This window comes from Tauraco erythrolophus, chromosome 6 (genome assembly GCF_009769465.1).
Source record: "Tauraco erythrolophus isolate bTauEry1 chromosome 6, bTauEry1.pri, whole genome shotgun sequence".
Lineage (NCBI taxonomy): Eukaryota > Metazoa > Chordata > Aves > Musophagiformes > Musophagidae > Tauraco > Tauraco erythrolophus.
The window spans coordinates 69,727,765-69,738,374 of record NC_141470.1 but is presented as its reverse complement, the minus strand read 5'-3'; the positions used below and the strand labels follow the sequence as shown (position 1 = coordinate 69,738,374).

Here is a 10,610-nt window from a genome sequence, read left to right as displayed (position 1 = left end):
GTCGGGGATCGGGGACCGGGACCGGGGGTCGGGAGCCGGGGGTCGCCGGTCGGGGGCCGGGGATCGGGACCGGGAGCCGCCGACCGGGGATCGGGACCGGGGGTCGCCGGTCGGGGGCCGGGAGCCGGGACCGGGAGCCGGGGGTCGCCAGTCGGGAGCCGGGGGTCGCCCGTCGGGGACCGAGGGTCGCCGGTCTCCTCCGCCGGGAGAGCAGAGCGTGCTCCAGCCCCCGGTGAGCCCCTCGCCCTTCTCCCGCCGCAGCCCGGCGCGATGCAAGCGGGCGGCTTTGACTCCTCCGACGAAGACGCCGCCGAGGAGGACGCGCGGCCGCTGCCGATCTCCTGGTGAGGCGGGCCCCGGGGCGGGCGCCTTTCCCCTCGGGAAGTACGCGGGCGTTTGCGAAACGGGAGGGTTTTTCCTGGAGGAAACCCGCGCCGGGGCTGTGGCGGGCCTGGGAGCGCCCCTGGAAAGGGATTAAGTTGTTGCTGGCAACCGCCCGGGGATGCGGGGCCAGGTCCGCTTTTCAAGCGTTTACTAGCCACGGTGCTAGCCCGTGTCTCGGTGCTAAGGCGGGGACTGGTCAAGGCGTCCTCCCCTCTTGGGCAGGGGTATGTGATGGGGTACGCTGCCAAATGTGTGATTCCCTTGTCTGACGTGTTGGAAACAACACTGGAATGCTTCCATTTTATTCTTAAAATTAAATCATAGGCAACTCTTCTCGTGGTCCCACAGAAAAGGAATGTCTAGCGGCGAGTCGTCTCCGTTCAAACAATCAAAATATGTTCTGTTCTGATTTTTTTCACTGTATTTTTTGTTTCCTGGCAGGTTGTCTTTGTCTCCTGTCTACTCTTTTAAATTCCTGGGACTGTGTTCCCTTCCAGGTATGAAATTTGCAGGCGTGTTCGAACCTGAAAAGAGGTAGTATCTTGTACTCCAAAAGTGTTCCATTTACTTGCTGGGGTGACTGGTTTCATAATCTACCAGTGGAATAATTGTTTTGAAAATACCAAAACTCGTCTAGAAAATATCTTAATGCAAGATCGTATGGCAGAGTGGTAAGAAAAGAGTGGCTGTCTTCCGTTGTCAAATAAAATATTTGGCTTTTTAGCCTGGCTTCCTGTTTATAACAAGCAACAGCAGTGAAACAAGACTGCTTTGACAAATAATTCCTTTATAAGATAGATTGGGCTCAAATTACTCTCACTTGCTGTGCTGACAGTTCTGTACTTCTCTCCCTTAATGTCTGGGTTGTGCTACCGTAGCCATGATATAAAAATAAACATATGAGCTTTTTTTTTTAATTGTATTTTTAACTACCAAAACTGCAGCCATGGTGAGTCTCCTGTGGTCACAAAAGAGATAAAACTGCTCATGGTGACAAGGTGAACTTTCCTGGCTTCATTTAAAGCATTTACTCAACTTTTGTTAGCCAGCTCTGAGAAATACAAGCTTGGGACTAATACCAGACTCAAGAACTGAAAAACAAGTGTTGAATAATATTTGAATTTAAGGTATCTTGAAGCAGATGATGGCCAGTGCTGGTGAAAATCCCACTAACACTTCAACACCATTTAACATATATGCCAAAAAATAGCTGCATTACGTTTTTTAGCTACCTGAGGTGTTCATTAACAGCTGTTTAATCTTCAGATGCTAACCTCCAGCTGTAGCCCTGCTGATACAGCTCATGGTCTGCAGGATTCTGCTGTCAGGTTTTCAGAAGGTGTTTCAAGATGCACAATCCTGACTGTTGTCAGGGCGGGTGTAAGAATTATGGGCCTGTGGGGCTGTAAGTGAAGGAGGGGAGACGGAGGAAGGACACAGTGCAAATACTTTGACCAATTGCATCTCACAAACCAAGCAATAGCTGTGAATGTTGCAGTGCAGTATTGTAGGGGTTGCAAAAATGCCTTAGGAGCATAATCTGAGGGAAAAAAAAAACCACCAAAAACAGAAGTGGTGATATGGTGATGATTGAATAGTAAGGATTTTTAATGTGATTTGCGCTGAGTATTACAGAGGAACTTACTTTCTTACCAGTCAACCAGAAAACTCTGAAGTGATCTCTGTCCAGCTCTTCTATTTGTTGAGGTTTTTTGGTTTCATTTGGTTTGTTTTGTCTTGTGGGTGGTTTTAAGCTGTACTCTGATTTATAATATCCAAAACTTTTCACCTGGAAAATGCATAGCAGCTTAAAACCTCGGGCAGGTGTTTGTTTTTTTAAAATCCTATTACATTACAGTATTAAGCAGATTTAAAGACTATTTAAACTGTCTTCTGGGCTAGTGATCGATTTGTAAAAGTAAGAACTGTGCTTTAATTGAGGTGTGGCTTTGTTTGCTTTGGTTTTGGTGGGAGATTGTGCTCTGTTCTTTACCTGGAGCAGCCATACCATAAATGTCACTTACCTGGAGTGCTAATTGTCATTCATAACTTGTTTTAGGTTGCAGGTTTAAGGATGTTAGAAGAAATCTTCAGAAAGATATAGGTGAGTCTTCTGGCCAATCTATAAGTGCCTCTCACTCCCATGTAATGGGCAAGAACAAGGTGCAGGTAAACCAAAGGCGTAAGTTACTAAGGGCTAGAGGTTCACTTGTCTTAGTCTGGAGACTGCTGGAGTTGCTGTTTATCAAATCTGGGCATAAAGATCCAGATGCTGGGTATCTAAAACATGGCTCGACTTTGAGAGAGGGTGGTGTTTGATTCATACTTGCTATAGCTGTCTGTCTGACGCGCCATGATGTCAGAATGCACAGCAGTTCTTCACAAAGTCTTGCTGGGGGTGTCTGACACTGATGTCTATCTGAGTTCTGGTAACTCTGTGCTTGGAGATGCAGCAACTGTCACCGTCAGAGGTACTAGATGCTACTTTCAAATGTGCAGTGCCGCTTTTGCTGTGGCTTCTCTTCCAAATATTGAATAAGTAGTCAGGGTATTTCCAGGCTGGAGCTATACAGGCATCTGCATATGTTTCACAGTAACTATGAGCTCTGCCAGGTCCCATGCAGGACAAGGAACCTCATAGCAGCCAGGACCAAAAGAATTACAAACTGGTAATCTCCTTTTCCCCAAGAAAAGTGAGATTGGGATAGAGAAGACGTGAAGATTTGTGCCTAGTATTCATCTGTAAGTACTAGTAGAGCAGAGACTGATAGCAAAAACCCCCATAGTGTTTGGATTTAGTCACAGCTGGAGATGGGACAGAATCTTGCTTATTGCAACTAGACAATCTTTAAGGTCTGTTCCAGCCCAAACTATTCTCTGATTAAGCTGGCAGCAGTTAACAGGCTGTTCTGAGTGCTGATATGCTTTCTAGTGAGGCTTGTCTCAAAATTCACTCTGAACCGAGAAAATTCCTCACGTGGGTTACCTGAAGGTAAGTGTGGGAGAGCCTCAGTAGAAGTAAATATTGCTCAAAGCAAGATTGCTGCCTCCTATCGTCGTAACCTCAAAGATTAAACAAGTAGCTTACCTGTCTCTCCTTAAGCTTGATAGGCTTTTTTTTATTTGCAAGTGTCTTAATCTGTTGGCAGAAGAACTAAAGAACTACGGGACCCAGGACATATTTGTGCTTTGTACCAGAGGAGAACTCTTAAAATACCGAGTACCAAACCTTATAGACACCTACCAACAGCACGGGATCTGCGTGCACCACTATCCTATTCCTGATGGGGATGCTCCTGACATTGCCAAGTGCTGTAAAATTCTGGAAGAGCTCAGAAGCTGCCTGGAAAGTAACCGGAAAACAGTAATACAGTAGGTTCTGTTTGCCTCCCGTTCACCCCACATTCCTGTAAAAGACACCAGCTTCTTTCTAGATGCTTAACCAGCTGAAACAGCATGCTGTCCAATGACATTTGCATTCTTCAGGGTTGGTTCAAGCTGTGAAAAGCGGCTTGTTTCTCCTCATGCACCCTTTCGGAGCTGACTTGTCCTTTGTAAGATTTGAATCTCCCATTTCCCTTTGCTTTCTCCAGCAAGTGCTTCAAAGTGTGCCTGGAAGGGCGCCATATAACTCCTTGCTGCCAGCCTCGTTGGATACTGGGTATACAGTATGAGTTGTAAGCTAAAGCAGCTGTTGTCAGAGGATAACACACCCCAGGGCTATTTATCAGGGGCTCAGTGGGTTCCAGCAGCGCAAAATTCACTCCTAAATTGCATGAAACTGGTTTAAGGTAACTTCTTTAGACATTTGTAGCTGAGCTCAGGGTAGAGGGAAAGAGCTTTCCAAGTTCCACGTTCCCTGAATGATCCTGCTGACAGCTCCCCGCACAGACACCCGCCGAGTCCTTGGGCTTCCTGCTGACGCAGAACCCTGCTGCTGTCATTGCCTCACAACCAGCATCAAAGCCTTAGTCTGGAGGAGGATTTAAAGAAAATCGAGATTGTCCATCTTTGTTGTTTTCTGTCCTCCTATGCCTTTGGGACTATTACCATGAATGAAGGGGAGCTTGAAAATCGCAGTTCCTCTGGAAAGACACTACTTAAGGAAGGTCTGAAGAATAAATGGGAGATAGCCTTGTAGGTATTTCTATAGAAATCCTAACTTTTGTGTACCAGTGCTCCTCTTTATTTACATTCAGGCAAGAATTGTGTCCATATATTTACGTATCGGGGGGCTCTGGGTGTTGGTGTGTATTACAGCGTGTTACAACCAAACGTTTTCTTCTCTTTCAGCTGCTACGGTGGCCTCGGACGCTCATGTCTCAGTAAGCAGTTGTGTCCCCCCCCGATGCCTGACTAACTAACCCATCTTACAAAAACATTCTCCTGAGGCAGCGCTGTCTAAAGGAGCCAAATCCTGCTTGAGGCTTAACTGGGGTTACAGTGCAAACTGCCACTGCAGGTAGCAGGATAGTTTCTTGGGAAACATGTTGTCAAATGGTAGTAACATGAGCTGCCTGTACGGAAACTGCTTGTGGTGAGTGACATCAGGATGTTGTGGCAAAACTCTTGAGTATGGAGGTGAGGGGATGGAGGGCCAGGCAGGGTCAGTCATTCACTGAGCCTGACAGAAAGTTCTCTCCTCCTGTTTCTGACTCTTCCTCTGTTTTCGCTGCAAACTTTTGTCTCCTCTGACTGATGGGATTGCACTTTCCTCTCTTCCCTGAATATCTCCTAAAGAAAACAAGATGAACCTATTCCTCTGCCTATTCTTCAGCCCAACGTTTTCCCTAAAGCTTTCAGGAGCGTTAGTTAATGTGTGTGCCCCAGAAAGAAGGAGTGGTGATATTGCCAAAAAAGCAGATGTGATCAGAAGACACAAAGGAGAATTAACTGAGTGTAGTGTAGTGGGATTTGTTCTAGGAAAGACTTTAGAATTTGCCTCCCAAATGCTGCTAGAAAGGCAGGGAGGGAAAAAGCGGGAGGGTTTTTGTCTATTTCCAAAGCTGGCAGACTTGGGCAGGAGCAGCAGGCAGATGGATCTTTTGCTGAATGCTGTTTGATGGCACTGGCCCCAACAGATCTGTGACGAGGTTGAGTTTTGCTAGGGTGGTTTTCATGGAACAAACCTATTTCTGTGTGAAAGCGGTACTGCATACAGCGAGAGGCACTCAGTACCACACAAGCCTATATCCCTCTCCCTTACAGTAGCTGCGTGTCTCCTGCTTCAGCTTTCGGATGCTCTGGCACCTCAGGAAGTGATGGACAGGCTCAGAAACTTGAGAGGATCTGCGGCGATACAGACCATCAAGGTAATGAGACTCCACCAGGTCATATGTGTGTCGAAACAAGAGCGGAGAGCTCACACAGTCCTCTCCTCCACTTCACAAAGGAATCCCTCTGAGATGCTCTTCAGCTTGTGCCCCTGCTGCTCTCTTGGGTTTGAGCTGCTTCTAGCTTTCTGCTTTAATGCTGGGTCTGTCTTGTTCTGCCCCTCTGGAATTCAACAGCTGTTCTCACTGCCTGCTCAGTATTAACTTATTGTTTTCTCCTCCTGATCCCTCCTCATCACTCACTAAGCTATTGTCTCTGTGTCTGTTCTCCTCGCAACTCAGACATGTGCTTGACTTTTCTGCCTTGGTTTTGTTCCATCTTTGTAACCCAGCTAGTCGTGTTCATCTTCTGTAGCTATCACACTGACATACTGGCAGTCTTAGAATACTAGAATGGTTTGGGTTGGAAGGGACCTTCAAGACCACCTAGTTCCAAACCCCCTGCCATGGACAGGGACACCTTCCACTACACCAGGTTGCTCAAAGCCCTATCCAGCCTGGCCTTGAGCACTTCCAGGGATAGGGCATCCAAAACTCCTCTATGCAACCTGTTCCAGTGCCTCACCACCCTCAGTCTCCTTTTTAAAAGTATCCTCCTACATGGAGGGAGGCCTAAGTTGCTGAACCTAATGGGTTTTTCTTCTTCTGGTGGGACTTTTAGCTACTCTGTGTACATATTTCTATTGATACGAGTCCTAGATGTTACACTCTTAAAATAGCTCTACATACAGGAAAGAGGAGATGATGTTTAAAATGTTTACAAGATGATAGTTTCTGAGGAGGAAGAGCTGCCTAAAGACTCTTTGTTAGCTCTAAGCCTCTCTGGAAGGCAAATCATGTTTAAATTGCTTATGGAAAACCAGTTTTCCCCAAAATAAGAAGGCAGGTGAGGAGCAGCTTGCACCCCTGGCTGAAGAGGTGGGGAAGGATATGAAAAGTGTTATAATCAGAAACCTTCACGGCCACTTGGGTTGGATGATCCATCCTTTAGCCTCTGCCGACCAACATTTTTATCTCATTTTGAACACTTGCCTGTTAGTACTCCACATGACTTATGAGCTGACCTAAGAACTCTTACTACAAACTGTGGTACATCACCATACTAGCTAAAGGCTGTGGTGGACCCATTATGGAGAGAGTAATACTCTTGGTGACCCAAATAAAGCAGCTTTGAGTTCTGACATGAAGCTCCCACCTGCTGAGGACCACGTTTTGTGTCACCTTGAGCTCACGTGTGCCTTTTATGAGGCACAACAGGAGCCGAGCCAGGATCCCTGTAATCTGTGTCTGATGGTGAAAAACTCCAGAGGACTTGGAGTAAGCGCAGGAACAACAAACGAATGCGCTAGAGGGTGCAGTTTTCATCCTGGGGTATCAGGCAGCTTTTTAAGATGGGTAGTGCCTTTTCCCAAAGCACAGAGCGCTCATCACAAATCTGGTTGTGCTTTTTCAGCAGTACAATTACCTCCATGACTTTCGAGAGAACCTAGCTGCGCACCTGGCAACAAAGGACACGATATTAAGATCGGTATCGCGATAACTAGTCCTGGCACGCTGTATCTTTGCGTCTACGTGGCTGTGGCAGATGTGAGAGACATCTTACTCCTCACCTTCACAGTTTCTCATCGCTGCTGCCTGCGTGACACAGCTGCTCACTTTAACATCTGCATGTAAATTGTCGGGGTGGGGAAGGAAATCCTACAGGACATGCAGCATCTTCCTCTACTTCGCAGCTTTTACCCACTGCCTTAAAAATACACGGAAGTTCATTGTGTTCATTACTGTCGCGCTGTTCGTTAGGCCTGCACGCCTAATGAGCTTGTTGTCAATACAATAATGACTCTTACACAAAGTCTACCTCACGTTTAGCATCACTTGGTACTAACAGCATACACACCTGCTGCCGCTGGACTGGTGGTGTGCTGATGTCTTCCAGCTGACATCCTGTGGGTTGCTCCAGGGTAGTTAACGAGCGGAAGGGAGGCCAGGCTGCCAAAGCAGCGACTGCATTTCATTTCTACTTCAGCATTTTTCCTTCATCTCTGTTCTACGTAGCGTGAGGACTGAGATGTGAAGGCAGGAGCTGCGAGGAAACAGAATAGTCTGTAACTCCTCACACAGTTCAGACTTCCCGTGCCAACAGGCTGGCTTGTCCTCCAGCGTGCAGGGGAAAGAAAAGGGGGAGAGGTGAAGGATAACTCCTCCTCTACTGCCTTTCTAAGAGAGTCACGCTGGGATAACGTAGCTAGATAAAAATTACATCACTGGAGCTGTTTCAAAAGAAACTCAGCTCTAGCTTTGAACCAAAGTCAAGCCTGAAAAATTCTCCTACTGGAGTGCTCACCCCTTATGAGCTAGTAAGAACTTTAGAGTAAGTGTCATGGTTCTGCTTTCAGGGTATTCAGTGCTATTCAGGAATGAGGCTCCTCATTCCAAAAGGAGGTTTTGTGCAGAAGACCTGTGACAAAGCAAGCAGGTGGGGTTTTAGAGGAGCGTGGTGGGGTGAGACACTGCTGTAGCTGCATGGGTGAGTTGCTGGCACAGCACTTGTGCATGCTCATGCTCCAGAAAGTAAATAAACAATCAGCTGTAGGCTGGAGAGAATCTCACAGCGACATACCTGTAGCACTCCACATCCCTCCTCTAACTATATCCACTCGTGAAGACCAGAGAAGATGAACAGACTCCTGAAGAAGACAAACTAGCTCTGTCCTATTCTGAGGAAACAACGATCACCTGCTTCAGTGCGCAGGTATCCCCTGATGCCCTGTGAGGTAAGTTTTGGCTCTGGGAAAAAAGCCTGTGTCACCCATGCCATGCTTTCCATTGCTAGACAAACCAGTGGAGTCGAGGAACTGTTGCCTCTGGGCTGAAATGACTGTGCTGTCACTCTCAGCTGAGTGTCAGCATCCTGGCTGTCCTCCTGCCTTGTCACCATCTCCTTTCCTTGCAATTAATTCTGTAAAAGTGCTGGGTTTGAGTTGAGGTAGAACTTGCTGCTTTTCTAACTGTAAAATTCATAGCCTTCTCTTAACAAGTCTGAACTGAGGCACTTGAACACGTTTAAAAATTATTTCTACTGATTATATTTAATTAGCTCCTGCTGCCCTTCCTTTCTACCCTCCTAAGGCAGGCAACAGGAACTCTTCAGAAGTTTCCACAGCAGAGTCACTTACAGAGAATACTTGGCTCAAAACATGTATTGTTCTACACCTGGCATCACTCCCCAACACTCAAACACGAATCAGAAAACCAAGTGTCTGCTTGTCCCTTCTTCAGTGCTGAATCCTCACAGCTGAAGGCATTCAGATATTCAATACATGTCAGGTGGCTTTTGAAGATGACTTAGCAGGGAACTTACTGACAGGCAGAGAGCAACGTTATTTTCTCCATAATCTTTTGCCTCCTAGAACTCCCAAAATCATAGAACGGTTTGGACTGGAAGAGACCTTCGAGGTCACCGCTAGATCATGTTGCTCAAAGCCTCATCCAACCTGACCTTGAACACCTCCAGGGATGGGGCAACCACAACTTCTCTGGGCAACCTGTGCCGGTGCCTCACAACCCTCAGAGGGAAGAAGTTATTCTTTAGATCTAATCTAAATCTGCCCTCTTTCAGTTTAAAGCCATCACCCCTTGTCCTGTCACTACACACCCTTGTGCAAAGCCCCTCTCCAGCTTTCCTGTAGCCCCTTTAGGTACTGGAAGGCTGCTGGAAGGTCTTCCTGGAGCCTTCTCTTCTCCAGGCTGAACAACCCCAACTCTCTCAGCCTGTCTCCATAGAAGAGGTGCTCCAGCCCTCAGATCATCTTCAATTAATACCATGTCCACATTTCGAATACAAAATGACCGGCACTAAGGCTCGGCACCACATGTCTATCTCCACATTGGTGCACATCTCCACATGCCATCAGTTGCTTTCACAAGGGCTACTCCAGTAAAACTCAGACGTGAGGCTCACATCACACTGCCTACAGATGACAACGTTCACACCACCAGCTGCAGCTGGGTAGATATTAACCTTTTTTTTTTTAAATAAAAATGCGGAAACCAGTTTCTAAGCAGCATTCTCTGAAGGCCTCTGCGGAGTAGCCCTTGTTCTCCACCACACTGGGTTCTCAGAGGACATTTTAAACTTTAACTTGCACTTCTGACCTTCCTCTGCGATGTTTTGACAGTTGAAAGACCTTTGAAATGAGATGACATAAATTCTTCAGTTCTTACGTACTGAACCGCAGCGGGCAGGACAGACTCCCAACAAGCACTGTGTTTCCAGGGTTAGCGGAAAATTCAAGTTCACCAGTAGAACCACGCTGTTTTCCCCTCGGAATTCCTCTGTTCAGGAACACTCACGTGCACTTCCACGTTAGATGTGTAAAGCTGCTCACCGACAGGACAGAGCAAATGTTGCAAACGTTTTGCTAAATAATAAATAAATACTGCTGGCTAAAGCTGCTCCGCAGCTGGAGGGGGCTGCAGACAAAAGAGGAGGAGAAGGTTTTCAGTTGAACTCACTAAATCCTGCATCGTTTATTCTGGTGTGTAACTTGGCTTAAAGCAACCCGAGAACTAAGGGAATAAGATTTTTTTTTTTTTTTTTTTTAAGGCAGCCAAGGATAGTTAGGGGCTCCAAGCCACTAAGTCTCATTTCCATAACAGATTAATAAATATACAAACACAAAAGTGTTAATTGATGTTGCTCACGCAGGCTAAAGTCCTATCTCACAGCAGTCTCTGAAGGAACCAAGCAGCAGGAAAATAAAAGTGATCCAACAGGAACAATACTCCTGAGTTTCCAAAAAGCCTTTCAAAAATTCTGCTAAAAGCTCAGGATTTCCTCCCTTCTGCAATCATAATTCTCTCGTCAGCTCCCAATTGATGGAAAGGGATTGC

The 10,610-nt window shown here is 46.6% G+C and overlaps 1 protein-coding gene across 2 annotated transcripts; it reads left to right on the top strand.

Annotated features, from left to right (window-relative positions):
* The first annotated feature begins 255 nt into the window (after nt 1-255).
* CDKN3 (cyclin dependent kinase inhibitor 3) lies at nt 256-7,257 on the top strand. Of its 2 annotated transcripts, none has more exons than XM_086613858.1 (7): nt 256-344; nt 826-881; nt 2,444-2,488; nt 3,534-3,756; nt 4,678-4,709; nt 5,593-5,714; nt 7,171-7,257. In XM_086613858.1, the coding sequence occupies exons 1-7, from the start codon at nt 271-273 to the stop codon at nt 7,255-7,257; spliced, it is 639 nt and encodes a 212-aa protein (XP_086469984.1). In that variant the 5' UTR covers nt 256-270. The 2 variants fall into 2 exon arrangements, with proteins under 2 accessions (XP_086469984.1, XP_086469983.1); XM_086613857.1 differs by having other exon boundaries at nt 271-344; nt 5,593-5,696.
* Nucleotides 7,258-10,610: the final 3,353 nt, after the last annotated feature.

Excerpts from the sequence above, each read along its gene's own strand:
- CDKN3 (XM_086613858.1), top strand. The coding sequence starts at position 271 with ATGCAAGCGGGCGGCTTTGACTCCTCCGACGAAGACGCCGCCGAGGAG. Across the intron at positions 3,757-4,677 it reads AACCGGAAAACAGTAATACA|CTGCTACGGTGGCCTCGGAC; the intron begins GTAGGTTCTGTT and ends CTTCTCTTTCAG. Across the intron at positions 4,710-5,592 it reads CCTCGGACGCTCATGTCTCA|TAGCTGCGTGTCTCCTGCTT; the intron begins GTAAGCAGTTGT and ends TCTCCCTTACAG.